Genomic DNA, 15,064 nt, shown 5'->3' on the forward strand with positions numbered 1-15,064 from the left:
CTCAGTCCATGAAGGGAACAGAGCGGCCAGCAGAGAGCACATGGGATGCAAGGGAGGGCAGAGTGGCTGGTTTTTTCTTCTTGGATTGTGGGTCATCTAAACCCCTGCTTCCCTCCATTGGCCAGGAGTAGCTTTTGCAGGCCCTGGCGCAGGGGTCGCAAATTTGGGTGCATATTGGAATCACCCCCGGAGCTTTTCAAAATTCCAATGCCCAGGCCACACCCCAAACAAATCAGAACCTCTGGGTCTGGAGCCAGACACTGGTGTTTTTGAAAGTCCTTGGGGATCCAGTGTCCAGCCAGGGTGAGAAGCACGACCTCAAAGCTGTGGGAAGAGGATGAATTCCCTGAGATGAATTCAATCTAGGGGGACTGAATGTGGGAAACCCTCCCCAGCCCCTCACCCCAGTCATGTCTGCGTCAGACTCTGAAACATTTTGCACATTAAATGCCCACAGTGTGCTCAAAGTGGGGCTGTCGGGAGGGGGGAGGGGAGAAGTGTTCCCTGCCCACCCTTTCCTGTCCTCTGCCTCCCAGTGATCAAGCTGATCTCCGGCTGGAACGTTGACATCCTCGAGCAAGGAGAGGTGCGGCTTTGGCTGGAAGTAGAAAAGTTGTCTCCAGCCGCTGAGCTGCATCTAATCTTCAACGAGCAGGAAATCTTCAGCTCACCGGTAATTGGGGGCTCAGAATCCCTAAGTGAGGTTCCTGGCCCAGGAGGCGGTCTCACAGGCAGTAGTCTCCACTGGCTGCACCTCCCCCTAGCAGACTTTTCAGAAACGGCCACCAGCTTTGGCTGTCACAGCGATAGGGTGGGGGGTGAGGACACCTGGATTTTATTACCTGGGGGGTGGGTGGTAGGGATGCTAGACACTTGCCAAGGCAAGGAACACTCCCACAAAGAACTTCCCATGCCTCCCACGATTCTTCACTGTCCTGTCAAACATTTGTAAGGTGAAAAACCTACATTCATGCTTATAATTATCCAAGCCTAGACCCTAACTCTGAGATATAAACACAAAGAATTTTTTTTGCAGTGTTAATATACACTGAATAGAGAGTTTTTATTCTATTAGCCATATTACCTATGCTCTTTCATTCATTTTCCTGTTCTTCTTGTACTCATGAGGATGTACATGAGTACAATCTCTCATGAGAGATTCAATCATGAGAAGATCTTATTTGTGAATTCCATCTCCAGATGACCATCAAAAAATATGTGTTATAAAGAGGGGAGCTGGTTCTGACAGAGGAGGAAGAGCTCAGGGCTAGATGTCAGAAGACTCATATTCATCTCCTGTGGGTTGTGTGCCCTTGGGCAGGTCTCTTCACCTCTCTGTGCCTCCGTTTCTGCATCGGTACAATGGGGTTGGTTGCCCCAGAATCAGGAGGAGGAATTGGAAAAAAAATAGATTAGAAAGTTCTGCACAGAGATTAAGCGTGACCTGGGCTCATGGTAGAGGCAGGGTAACAAAGTCTGGACCCTCGGTCCACAGCGCTGATACTAGCAGGTGCCGCTATAGAAAAATCAAACTAGACGATTCTCTCAAATCATACATACACCCTAAATGCGGAAAATAAAACGTTTGAAAACTGTTAGAATGTGACAAAAAGTAAATAAGTGCTAATTCTGGGTAGCAGGTACACAGGCTTTTTTATATTATCCTTTATAGTTTTATGGGGAATTTTTTTATATTAAATTGCAAAAGAAGTAGAAAATAACCAAAAAACATGGCACAGTAGGAGGTTGGGGATTATTATTAATTGCAACTGATACAAGCACGTAAGACTCTTTCCAGTGTCTGCCGGGCCCCAGGGTATTCTCAGGGGCCGGGTGTGGGAAAAGCCCAGTCTATACACAGGAGAGGGGTAACTTGGGCCCCCTCCCCAGTCTCTGAAGGCTTCTAGCTCTGCATTTATTACCCCCAAGTCCAACCACGCCCCGATTTGCACCCCACAGCACAAATTCCCTGGGACTGGAAAAGGGCAGAAAGACTTTCGGGTTTTGTTCTCCCCAGAACCGCAAAATCAATTTTGTCCGAGAGAAGGGCCTGGTGGAAGTTATCATCCAAAACTTGACTGAGGACGACAAAGGGTCGTATACTGCTCAGCTCCAAGACGGAAAAGCCAAGAACCAGATCACCCTGGCTCTGGTGGATGACGGTCAGCTGTGCCCTGCCCCCCGCCCTGCCCCATGCCCCCGGCCTCAGCTCTCAGCCTGGGCGTCTCTATCCATCCTGGCCCTCCTCTGGACCTGCGCTCCTTCTGGTTCACACCCGTTCCCCCCTCTGTGTTCACAGAGTTCGACAAACTTTTAAGGGAGGCAGATGCTAAGAGAAGAGACTGGAAGAGAAAGCAGGGTAAGAACTGCTGGGGCGAAGTTCAAACACCTCGGCCAGCAGGCCAGCAGACAGCACCGGGGAACCGCTGGGCCAATGGATTAATAGATCCCTCCGCCTGCTGGACCCCCCGAGGGAGGGCCACTGCCATTTGATCTAGTGCTGTCCCTGTGCCAGAACGAGACAGCACTTGCCCAACCCTGAGAGTGCGCGCCCTAAACTTTGCACCCTAGATGCCTCCCAGATGCCTCACCCCAGTCCCCTCCCTCGTGGGGGCGGAATGCCAGAATCCGAGGGGCCAGTAGTCATTAGGTGCCCCTCCCCAGCTACCTTCCCCTATCTCGCCACCAGGTGGCGCCCGGGCCGAGCCCGGCGCTCTGACCGCTGGGCGTGCTGTTTTGCCCTCATAGGTCCGTATTTCGAGGAGCCTTTGCAGTGGAAGGTCACCGAGGACTGCCAAGTGCTGCTGATGTGCAAGGCAAAGCCCCGCCCCCGCCTCCAGCCCTGCCCCCAGGCCCCGTGGGGCAAGACCTGTGGTTGTCCCCAAGCCCCGCGGCTGTCTTTTGCCCCACTCCCTGCAACTCCACACCCTGTGCTGGTGTGATCCCAAGCAGAGGAAGTAGCCCCAGGGATTTTGCATTTAACTGGAAAACAAAAGCCCAGGGAGCAGAGTTAGTGTGAATTAGTGCGCTGAGTCAGCCTTGAGTTAGAACTCCCAGCTGCTCTGGGAGGGGTTCTGGGGGCCGGGGGTCTGGGGGCAGGTGAGGGCTCTATACGTTGAGCGGTAGTCCCTGTGTCTGTTAGTAGCCCTGCCAGACACTGTCCTCAGCACTTCAGGGCATTATTTTACTCCATCTGCCTCACGATCATCTGTGAGAGCGGCGTTACAATCCCCACTCTAGGATGAAAAACCAAGTGGGGAACTAGCGGAAGACTACATGGTAACAGGCCGGGTCTGGAGCCCAGGTTTTAACCGGATGTGCCTGACTTCGAAGCGGGTGTTGTTTCTCAGCACCCTGCAGCCTTTTAGATAACTGGGGGAGGGCGGGGGAGGGAAGGGCGCACTCCCAGAAGCCTGTCCATTCAGCAAACCTAAGTACCTGCTCTGTGTAACACATTCTGCAAACACTGGGCATACAAGGGTGAAGAAGTGGTCTCCTTAGGCCTGTGAGATCCCACAGTCCAAAGCAAGATCCTGGCGAAAACAGCATAGCTCCTGCTGTGATGGAGACACGCAGGAAATTGATTACTCACGATGGGGCACACTCTGGGGTGCATAAAGGAAGGCTTCCTGGAGGAGGTGACACAGGCATTTACAAGAAAAAGTAGGGTAGGAAAGGGATCAAGAAGCAGAGGGAATAGCGTTAGCACAAGTCCCGAGTCCAGAAACCATCAGAGGAGACATATGGTGTGAGGAAGGGTTTGGATGAGATTTAGCCTGGGGGTGGGGGGGAGTCGTGTTTGTAAAAAAAAAAAAAGGTTCTGATGAACTGAGTCTTCACTTAAAAGAGAAAGCCTGAAGGAGTCTCCTCACTCCCCACCTTCCTCAGGTGACCAACACCAAGAAAGAAACCCGCTTCCAGTGGTTCTTCCAGAAGAAAGAGTTCCCAGACGGTCAGTACGACCCGCAGACTGGAGCAGGGCTTCTCTGTATGGAAGAGGTAAGTGCAGCTCTGACTTCAGGGCTCACAGCCTCCAGGCAGTGCCAGGAGCACTGGGCAGGGAGTCAGGACCAGGGTGAGGCAAGCGAGGCACTGACCTCACGCACAAACTTTCAGGAAGCGCTGAAAGGCTCAGTACTCAAGATAAATAATATTTCATGCAATATTTTTAAGAATCAAAATTCATGCCCCAAACTAAAGACCTTGAGGGAAAACAATACCAAAACTTTAAATAAAGACAGGCTCAGTAATACTGATTTTTCCTTTTAGTTGGATTCCAGTCCTGGCCCTGCCGCTGACTGCATGGCCCTGGGCAAGTCACTGTCCTTCTCTGACCTCAGTTTTCATCTGTTACACGAGCGGGTCAGAGGGGTGCTCTCTCAGAGATTCCTTCCTGCCCCCGCAGCCTGAGATTCAGGACAGGAAGACGGTCTCGGTCTCCGTGTGAGGCAGGTCTGGGCAGAGCAAAACAGGGCCTGGAGCTCACTTCTCCCACCCACAACCTCCCCGTGGCCCTTGGAGGGGCGTGACCTGGTTAAGGTAGAAATGCAAGGCTTTTTCTTAAATATTCAATGTTTTTCTGCCTTGTCCCTGATTTCTGTGGCCCCACCGTGTGCCAAGGAGCACAGAGGCAGACGCAGGTTTGCAGACGAGGAAGGAAATAATGATTTCAGGGTCCTCTCCCAAATCCTGGCCAAGACGATGGCAAGTTGGCCTTTGTCATCACAGTGCAAACTCTTCACACAGGGCTTGGCATCAAGTAGGTGCTTAATAGCTACTGAGTCTTGTCATAATCATCCAGCCTATTGGTCCAGAAATTTCTGGCTTCCGAAGAGTTATCTCCCTTGATCCTCACAGCAACTACAGTATGTAGCCAGGGCAAGGATTATGCCACCATTTTACAGATGAGTAAACTGAGGCTCAGAGGGTTGAAATACCAAGATACAAAGCTTGAGAGTGGGGCTGGAAGTTTCTCCAATCACTGTCACCGGAATTTGGCTGGGGAGAAGACTGTTGGGGTTTTCAGCCCTTTGATACCCCAGTTAAGAGATGCTTCTGCCTTGAATCCTGCCTCAAAGCACACTATGTAGAGATGGTTGGGGTGAGAGGGGCCCTTTGAGGGGACAGGGAGGCAGATATCATGCTCCCACCCCCGCAGCCCCTGGAGGAGATGCTGTGTAATGAGAGGGCACAGTGGACTTCTGACCTTGCTTTCAAAGCATGACCCAAGTTCTTGCTTTGCTGAGTGTTGACCTGGGCTTCACTTGGTGTTACAAGCGTGTGCCAGTAAGGACCCCCTTGTCCTGAGCAAAAGAAAGCACACTTCCTTCTGAGAGATGCAGAGAGGTCCCTCTATCCAGGGCCCCCGGGAAACAGGGCAGCACTGGTGGAGGGTGTGCCCTGCTCGGCCCAGCTCTGCTAGGAGGGCTCGCTTTGCTCTGCTCAGAGCAGCTGCCTGAGAATCACATGCGGGGCGTCTGTTTCTGCCCTCAGTTCCCCCTCTCGCCCCACCTCCAGGCCCAGACAAGCCCTGGGCTTGGGATCAAAGGGCTCTGGAGCTGGAAGGAGCCTCAGAGATCACCCATCGCAGGGGGGTAAACTGAGGCCCAGGGAGGAGAGTTAGGGGCAGGCCTAGAGCCCAGGCCTCCTGATTTGCTGTCCATCACTCCTTCTGGAACTCATGCCGACACCGCCTTCTCACATCCTTCTTTCCAGCTTTCCAAAGAGGACAAGGGCGTTTACAGAGCAGAGGTTTCCGATGAGCGAGGGGAGGACGACACCATCCTGGACCTCACAGGTGAAGGTAGGAGCCGGCGACATCAGAGACGGGCCAGGAGGGCCTCACACTGAACCAAGAGATGCAGTGTGACCTGTGGGGAAACTGTCTGGGATACTCACTTGGGGCAACTGAGGCCCAGGGGAGTTAAGTGACCTGCCCACGGCTGCACAGCTGGTCAGTGGCAGGGCCTGGTCTGTGTGACGCTGGTGCCCATGTTCACTGCACTATCCCACAGCGAGCCCAGGCTTCAAGACCCGGAGCCTGAGTTCTCTGCTCTGCCCCCCGCCCCCCCCAGTGGGCCCCAGGCTCCTCACCAGACTGGTCATCTCAGCCTGCAGGAAGACCGTCATGTCGGCCCATTCGTCCTCCATCTGTGTTGCCCCCCTGCCCCATCAGTCACGCAGTGCCCCAGATCCCCTCCCCACCCCTAAGCCTGTGTTCTGAGAGCTGCTCATAAGGTCCACTAGCCTTTTCCAAGGACGGCCCCACCTGGTGCATCCCTAGGGGAGCCCTACATCAGCTGACCATTCCCTCTGTCTCCCTCCAGCCCTGGATGCCATCTTCACTGAGCTGGGCAGGATTGGTGGTAAGCAAGCCCTCTCTTTGCTCAGCACTGCCGTGATGCCACATAGCCTCCGGGGGACCTCTAGCCATCCTTGGCTGCTGGGGGTGGGTTTAGTTTCCAGCCTCAAAGACTGGGGGAGACGCTCCTGCCTCTTCACCACACTGTGTTCCCCCCACCACACCCCAAAGCAGGGGCGAGCTGGCTGCCCCCCAGATGTGCTGCCCAAAGGGCCTTTGGGAAGACTCACCCTTCTCCCATGCCTCCCCAGCCCTCTCTGCGACGCCACTGAAAATCCAGGGGACCGAGGAGGGGATCCGACTCTTCAGCAGGGTCAAGTACTACAACGTGAGCTACATGAAAACCACCTGGTTCCACAAGTAGGTTGGCTTTACCCTGGAGCCCTAGCCAGGCTGGAGGGGGCCCAGCACCCGCCTCAGAGCCCAGTCCCAAGGGCTTGGCAGAGACAGGGTCTCTCACCGGTCCTGCTGTCCACAGAGGGAGTCTGGGACAGGGAACAGCTGTTAGAGGCACAGAAGGGAGGCTCCCCAGGAAAGGTGGGAACCCTGGCGCTAAGATCACTTTCCCAGAATATCCATGGCCAGAGAAGGACCATTGTCTTAGAGCACCATCTGGGAACTGGGGGAGAGAAGGATGCAGGAACGATGGAGAACCAGATGGTCAAGTGCCCTTGTGGGTCTTTGCAGCCTTAGCAAACTCAGGCAGCCAGGCTGAGGGGAGAGGTGCAGGCAGAGGGACCTGGGGGGCTGACGACTAACTGAGGGCCAGGCCTTGAAGGCAGGATCAGGTATCAGAGACTCAGCCAGGAGCTAAGTGACCCCAGAGAGTTTGGGAGCAGAATTTTCCCAGTGCTTCTTACTTCCAAACCTCAGCCTTGTGGAGCAGACATTGCTGCACCCATTCTATGGAGAAGACTAGATGGACTTAGTCAAATTGGTCATGTGAGCGAGACCAAGGCCAAGCTGAATTTCAGAACAGTGAAGCTCCTTCTCTAGAGTTTCTGAGCCCCATGACTAAGCCCAGAGGTGTCACTTCCGTGACAAAACACTGACATGGGCCAGGTGTCTTTAGGAATGAAATTTAAGTAAAGAAGGAAAGGAGTTTATATAGTTTATAAGAATTACGTAAGAGTGATTGTGGGAAGAAATGCTGGGAGGTTTTACGATGAGGAAAAGGATGAAGTGAGGAAGTGGCTCCCACTGGTGGGGTGTGGGGAGGTGGTCACTGACCCTGGAGCACCATTTCCGCAAAGTCCCAGCCTGCAGGACATGTCACAAATATAGACTCAGTGCTGCCACAAGGTTTGATGAATGAATGAATGATGAGTGGATAGATATATATCAAATATCTCATGGATGGTCACCACTTTCAGCTCACACATCTGGGAACAAAACCCCAGGAGAGGAGTTTGGGGCAGGGGTGCCTGTAGATGGGCAGACAGCCCATCCCGGACTGAGCTGTGTTAACCATTTCTTTGCCCTCATGTTCAGAGAGAAACGCCTGGAGAGTGGTGATCGGGTGAGGGCTGGCACCACCCTGGATGAGATCTGGCTCCACATCCTGGACCCCAAAGACTCAGACAAGGGCAAATACACCCTAGAGATAGCGGCCGGGAAGGAAGTCCGGCAGCTCTCAGCTGATCTCTCGGGGCAAGGTGAGCGCTCCGCCTGTCTGTCCTCATTGAAACCTGTTTAGAAAACCCCATGGTCTTTTAGGGGGGCTCCCATCTCCCCAACCAATCCTAGCACTGCCCCAAGAGAATGCTGGAACAGAGTGGGGGAACAGTCAGCGCTGAGCTCTATACCTGTGGGTTGCAGGAGCGGGGAAATTGGGGGTAGATGCCCTGACGCACCTTTTCCCCTTTTTCTTCTCGTAGCTTTTGAGGACGCCCTGGCTGAGCACCAGAGACTGAAGTAAGTTTCCTCGGCGTTTCTCAGTGTGATCAAGGCCCCTGGGGTGCACAAGCACAAGACCCTTCCTGGGAGGCCGGACAGCTCCACCTTTCTCCCGTCACCCCTCCCCACTACCCGGGCAGGACTGTCCTTTAACAAATGAAACACCAAGGCTTTTTCCCATTTCCGTTTTTCAGGGCCTTGGCCATCATCGAGAAGAGTAAGTCCAGCCATATTTCTGTTGTTTCCACTTCTGAGTTTGGGGCGGCTTCCCAGCTGCTCACGCCTCCTGGCAGGTAGCTGGAGTCCCAGTTTCCCATGGGGTCTGTGTGGCTCTGGGCCGTCACAGAGCTGCCGGGAGACCCAGATGGTGGCAGCATGAAGACAGGTGGATGAGGAGTCCGAGGATACCTGAGACCGTGGATGTGGACACACCTGGTGCAGACCTGGTGGCGAGTAGGCACACGGCCGATGTCGGTGGGACTCCAAAGGCAGGGGCAGACAGGACTGAGGCCCTGTCTTCCAAGCGAGGCCCAGGAGGGGACGACTTCAAAGCTGAAGCTGGTTCTGGCTGTCGGGGCCCTAGGGCCTCATCTAATCCGGGACACAGCCTCTGAGTTGCCCAGGGGGACCACCAGGTCCACGCACTGGAGCTTCTCCGGGTCCCTGCAACCAGTTCTAAAGCACCCAGTTCCAGGAGGCTGGCTTTCTGGTCTCAGTGAGCCAGCCGGTCAGTGCAGGACCTTCCATGAGGGGAAGCAGAGCAGAGCAGCCCCGTTCAACCTGACAGTGAGGAGGGAAACTGACCGTTTGGGGCCACTGGTAGGAGGGGGCATGAGCCCTATGTGGCGTCTTGTCCCTGAGTGTCCCCACTTGGCGGGAAGTGCAGGCCGTTCATAATTGCCATCTGGGAGGGGGCCATCTGGGGGTCTAAGCAGTGAGGAGCCCTCGCAGCGGGCGGCCACCTTGGTGGGCGGAGCGCAGCCTGCAGACCCGACTCAGCCCGTCACGCCTCCTAATCACCTGCCCCCCCATCCTGGAATGCCGAGTCTCTGCACAGGACACCCCTCCAGGACCCTAATACAGGGGCCTAAACTCACCACCTGTGCTTGCTAGGGCTGGCCGAGTTGAGAGTCAGGGGAAGTGGATTGTTTCGCCCGCCATGATGGGCCTGGTGAACGTTCCTCCCACAACAGTGTCCATCTCTGGGGCCATCCTTCCCCTCCCCCTTCAACCCTGATTCAGGCTTCTCCTCCCCTACATCCGTTGCACAGACACCAGCCACTTTAGGCTCTTTGCACATCCCTGATCGTGGTCTAGGGTCTGTTCCCACAGCCTCGATTGCGACATGTTGGCTTTCTGCTTAGTGATTTACAACCACAGTCTCTTCCTGCCCAGCTGCCATGGCCACCAGGTCCCCTCCCTTGACCAGAGTCAGTGTCCCGGAAGCTCCCTTCCTATTCACTCCCTGAGCTGGTTCGTCATACCTGTTGTGTGCATTTTGCCAGTTTAAGGCTCAGAGCAACCTTATCACCTTCTCTCCCAGTCCTCAGGGGAGGGGCGCCTCACTGTCACCTCCAGGTACCACCAGCCATGATAATAACCTCAGGTCAACGACAGAAACACATTACGTCCCTATCTTGTGTTTATAAAGGCAAGGAAGTAACATAACACAAGTTTAAGGATGTCCACCCAAAATGATGCAAAAAGAAAAAGAAGCATTGCTTCAAAATAAACCTCAACTTCGTGGAACCTGCTGCTGGGAAGCAGCTGGCAGGAAAACGTTCATCACTGGGGGTCTCGTTTTTCCGTTCCAGATCGTGCCAAAGTGGTGAGGGGCCTGCCGGACGTGGCCACGATCATGGAAGATAAGGTACTGACTGTTCCCCAGCCCACAGCCGGCAGTCCCACCCTGGGTTCCCTCCTGTATCCATCAAAGAGCACAAAGCAGTGCAGCACTGTGGATTCCAGAGCCGAAGGGGCTGGATGCACCAGAGTCTGGCCGAGTGACCACACCTCATTGGTCACATGTAGTATAAAGGAAAGACACTGAGCCTGGTGTCAGGCCCGTGTGTGTGTGCGGGGGTGACAGGCCTATGCTCACCCCAGTTCTACCCCATCTCTCCAGGTGGCCCTGTGTGTCACGGACTTCTCTGTGTGAGCTTCAGTTTCCACAGGAGTTTGACTAGATGATACCTAAAAAGCCCTTTCAGGACTGAAGTTTTTCAAGTCTAATGTTCTAGAAAATGATAGCTAACGTTTTCACGTTGCTTACTTTGTGCCAGGCACTATTCCATTATTTAACCATCAAGGCAACCACATGAAATAGTGTGTTATTACTAGTCATACTTTATAGCTGAGGAAACTGAGGCCCAGAAAGGTTAAGGGACTTACCTAAGGTCATACAGCTTAAAGGAGCCGAGCTGAGATTCACAGCCTGGCAGCCCAGCTCCAGACTCTGAGTGTTTGGCCATTACACTAGAGTGCCTCTGCAGTGAGAATTGCTCTGTTGAGAATTTTCAAACTCAATTCTTAAATCTTTATATTAAAGCAGTCTAGCCGGGCTTCCCTGGAGGCGCAGTGGTTGAGAGTCCACCTGCCGATGCAGGGGACACGGGTTCGTGCCCCGGTCCACGAAGATCCCACATGCCGTGGAGCGGCTGGGCCCGTGAGCCATGGCCGCTGAGCCTGTGCGTCCGGAGCCTGTGCTCCGCAACGGGAGAGGCCACAACAGTGAGAGGCCGGCGTATCGCAAAAAAAAAAAAGCAATCTAGCCTTATTTGCATGGTAAAATCATAATGAAATATACAATAAAAAGCAATAAAGCAAAGTCCAGCCCATTCTGGGGCAGGTAATTGCTAAAGGCCCGACAGTCTAACTAGTTAAGTGTTCCCGCAGAAATGTTGAGAATGGAGGATGTGGGGTTAGAGTAAAACATCTCCCTTTACTGTTATTACTTTATGGGTCACAGTAAAACACACATAATGAACTTACCACAAGGAGCAGCTTGTACTGGGAGCTCCCTGGGAGTGTGAAGGTTTATAACCTTCACACTTTACCAAGGGTTATTCCAAGCAGGTGGACTGAGCGTTCCCTTCCTGTCCTTTCAAACAGACCCTGTGCCTGACCTGCGTCATCTCAGGAGATCCTATCCCTGAAGTCTCTTGGCTGAAGAATGACCAGCCCGTCACCTTCCTTGACCGCTACCACATGGAGGTGAAGGGGTCGGAGGTCACCATCACCATCGAGAGGGTCAACAGTGAGGACAGCGGGCGCTACGGTGTCTTCGTCAAGAACAAGTATGGCTCCGAGAAGGGCCAGGTCACCATCAGCGTGTTCAAGCACGGGGAGGAGGACAAGGTGCTGAAGATGTGACGGTCGGATTCAGGCACAGCCTGAGGTCTGGTCTGCATGGACTACAAGGGTCAACCAGTGGCTCACAGCCTGGCACAAGCCACGGAGGCGGGGCAGGGGGATTGGACATTGCAGGACCCGGGACATGGGAGGGGAGTAGCTACACCAAAGTGGAGAAGCATAGACCTTGCTGGGGCTCTGGGAGGCCTCCAGGCCTCAGCGCTGGACTTGGAATGGGAGACCTACGTGCAAAGCTGTTTCAACTCTAAATTCTCCATGAGCCTTGCCTTTCTCATCTGTCAAATGGGAATTCCTCCTCCTACGGATTGTTTATGAAAGCCCTTGAAACCATACACCAGCGATACTCAACAGGAGGCAGTTTTGTCCCCCAGGGGGCATTTGGCGGTGTCCAAATTTTGGGTTGTCACAACTGGCGTCTAGTAGGTAGCAGCCAGGGATGCTGCTAAACACAGCAGCTCCTCACCGCATAGCATTCAACCCTAAATGACAATAGTGCCGAGGTTGATGTACCCCGCCCCCATAAACGGATTTCTCACAATACCCCCTTTTGGATACTGTATTTTCAATTCACTTAAGTTCAACGAACATTCATTTGAAGTCTAGCCTGTGCCAGGCTGCGGATGGCATTGGGAGCACAAAGATACATAATATGCAGGCCCCGCCCCCAAGGACACCTCAGCCCAGGAGGAGAGTCAGACCTGTGGGTGCAAATGACTCCAGGACAGGTCAGGTGATCAGGATTATGAAACAGGCCCACATAAAGTTCCACTGGTGGCAGAGGAGGGAGAGAGGTGTTCATCCCAACTAGGGAAGGTGAGCTTTAAAACACCTTCGTGGAACTAGCAGGATTGGTTGTTGGGCCCTGAAAAAATAAGTTGGATTTGGTGATGGTCATGGGAAGAGATTTCAGGAGCAGGGGATGGTGAGAGCAAAGGTGAGGCGTAGGGGTGATGCTGCCTGGGTGGCCTTGGATGCCAGGCTGGAGAGTTGGATGACCTTCAGTACTTCCAGCTCAGGGCCTCTGCCTGGCGGGACAGATACTGGTTGGCCTTGCTTGCTGGACCTCTGTACGGAGCTGGGCATTTCACCACCCTCCAGTTTCCTTCTTTTTTAAAATCAGATTGGGAGGGGTGGGGTTTATAAAGTTAGAGATGTTTGTTGTAAAATTTTGGAAAACCTTAAAAATGTTGAAGGAGAAAATAAAACTCATCTGTACTCCCGACATCAAAATATAACACCCACCTCTGAGTTCTGAAATGATTTCTGAATTTAAAGGTAGAATGAATCACTCCTACATTTACCACCTACACGCGCATCAAGGCATGATGGGTAACTTATACCCCCAGCAGCTACAGGTGCAGTCAGGCCAGGTGTTCAGTGAGGGGGGGCGAGGGGGCCAGGTGTCCTGCCGTGCCCTGGCTGGGAAGGAGTATGGAGGATTATGCAGGTCTTGGAGGCAAACATACCCAGGCTTGAAGCCAAGCACTCACTGTGTGATCTTGGGCATTTTTTTTTCCTTTGTCTGGGCCTCAATTTCCCATCTATAAAGCAAGAAGTCTAAAAGGTCATTTTTGAGGGTCCTTTCAGCTGACACTACCTCCTACCTAGGAAGACTGTGGACAGGGCAGGTCTAGGGTGGGGCAGTGGGGATGGAGGTCCCTGAGACCTTTCGCTGTTCTCTGTCTTAGCTCCTCCCACTTAATCCCAAGTAAACCCCAAGTGTCACTCAGGTGGAAGAAAGGACCTTGCTAAAGGACATTGTGATAAAATTTAAAAATTTTATATCTGGTCTTTGCTCTTGGTTTGGGACACACAGCTCCTAAAACCCTTCGGATCTCCAGGGTGAAAAGAGCGTCTTTTGTATACTGATAAGATGGCTGGTGACTGGGGGCCCTTAGATAGCTTCAGGATGGGAGCTGGTCACCAGAAAGGCCAAGGCAGGACTAGAGGGTTGGAACTTTCTGCCCCCAGCCACCTCCATTTCCCTCTGGAGAGGGGAGAGAGACTAGAGGTTGAGTTAATCACCACTGGCCAATGATTTAAAGAATCATGCCTAAGTACTGAAAGCTCCATTAAAAATTGCTAAGCAACAGGATTCCTAGGGCTTCTGGGTTTGTGTACACATCAAGGTGCTGGGAGCGTGGTGCGCTTAGAGAGGGTGTGTGCACTTAGAGAGGATCTCCCTCCACACTCCCCGACTCCTTGCCCTGTGGACCTATTCATCTGACTGTCCATTTGTATCCTTCATAATAAACCAGAAACTGTAAGTAAAAAGTTTCCCTGAGTTTTGTAAGCCATTCCAGCAAATTATCGACTGAGGAGGGAGTCATGGGAACCCTCAACTTATTGCCGGTTGGTCAGAAGTACAGGTGACAGCCTTGTGGAGTCTGACTCTACCTGTGGGTGGTTAGTGTCAAAATTGAATTGAAGGGCTTCCCTGGTGGCGCAGTGGTTGAGAGTCCGCCTGCCGATGCAGGGGACACGGGTTCGTGCCCCGGTCCGGGAAGATCCCACATGCCGCGGAGCGGCTGAGCCCGTGAGCCATGGCCGCGGAGCCTGCGCATCCGGAGCCTGTGCTCCGCAACGGGAGAGGCCACAGCAGTGAGAGGCCCGCGTACTGCAAAAGAAAAAAAAAAAAAATTGAATTGAATTGTAGGACACCCAGCTGGTGTCTGGATATTTGGAGAACTGGTTGTTGGTGTTAAAATAACGCACGCGTTTGGTGTCCGAAGTGTTGTGAGCCAAACCAGCTCAGAGTTGTGAATCAACCACCTCCCCAGGGGTCTCTCCCATCGTCATCTATTCTATATCTCCTGAGCCCAGGGTAGGTAGCGGGGGCACACCGTCATCCAACAAAGCCAGACTCCACAGCTTCACGTCTTTCACCCTCTGCAGCCTGAACCACTGGCCTTGACTTTATTCTCCTCTCCTTAGCCTGTTCCCAGTGGCCTCCACTCCTGCCCCTGGCCTGGGCCACTTCCAGCATCCCAATTTCTGAACCCCTCTGATTCTTCCATATTTACAATTCCCACTTGCTCCTTGTGTTATTCTTTACTGGCTCATCCTGGGAAGCATCTCAGCTGGTCCAGCCTGATCCCTGGTTACCCTGCATGGGACTCAGAAAGTCAGAAACTTTGTCTCTTATCTCGTGAAACCCATCAGCGAACGCATGGTCCTGGCATTCTCCAGGAACCCTCCGTGGATCTCCTGGCACGCTGGACTTCCAGGGAGCCAGGCAGGGCGTGCAGGCTGAAGGAAGGCCAGCCAGCCAGCGTGTTCCCCCTTTATCATACCTGCCGCCCCTCCCCACACCTGTTCTGCCACCTTTCACATACCAACCCCCGTGCCATCCTTGGCCTAAAGAATTGAGAGCCGGAAACAGGAAGAGCATGAGGAATAAGAACCCTGATGGGAAACGCCTGCTGTGTAATAATT

The 15,064-nt window shown here is 53.3% G+C and overlaps 1 protein-coding gene across 1 annotated transcript in view; it reads left to right on the forward strand.

Annotated features, from left to right (window-relative positions):
• MYOM3 (myomesin 3) overlaps positions 1 to 14,484 on the forward strand; it is a 48,305-nt gene extending 33,821 nt beyond the window's left edge. Inside the window, exons 24-36 of the mRNA XM_022552075.2 lie at positions 537 to 673; positions 2,018 to 2,162; positions 2,300 to 2,359; positions 2,749 to 2,816; positions 3,889 to 3,999; positions 5,716 to 5,803; positions 6,327 to 6,365; positions 6,613 to 6,721; positions 7,853 to 8,016; positions 8,239 to 8,275; positions 8,452 to 8,474; positions 10,072 to 10,127; positions 11,369 to 14,484. Coding sequence (XP_022407783.2) covers positions 537 to 673; positions 2,018 to 2,162; positions 2,300 to 2,359; positions 2,749 to 2,816; positions 3,889 to 3,999; positions 5,716 to 5,803; positions 6,327 to 6,365; positions 6,613 to 6,721; positions 7,853 to 8,016; positions 8,239 to 8,275; positions 8,452 to 8,474; positions 10,072 to 10,127; positions 11,369 to 11,629 — 1,298 coding nt within the window. The 3' untranslated portion in view covers positions 11,630 to 14,484. The remainder of the gene's footprint in view (positions 1 to 536; positions 674 to 2,017; positions 2,163 to 2,299; positions 2,360 to 2,748; positions 2,817 to 3,888; positions 4,000 to 5,715; positions 5,804 to 6,326; positions 6,366 to 6,612; positions 6,722 to 7,852; positions 8,017 to 8,238; positions 8,276 to 8,451; positions 8,475 to 10,071; positions 10,128 to 11,368) is intronic.
• The last annotated feature ends 580 nt before the right edge of the window (positions 14,485 to 15,064 follow it).

This window comes from Delphinapterus leucas, chromosome 1 (genome assembly GCF_059928025.1).
Source record: "Delphinapterus leucas isolate spDelLeu-1000000601 "Yukka" chromosome 1, BTC_Dleu_Yukka2, whole genome shotgun sequence".
Classification (NCBI taxonomy): domain Eukaryota; kingdom Metazoa; phylum Chordata; class Mammalia; order Artiodactyla; family Monodontidae; genus Delphinapterus; species Delphinapterus leucas.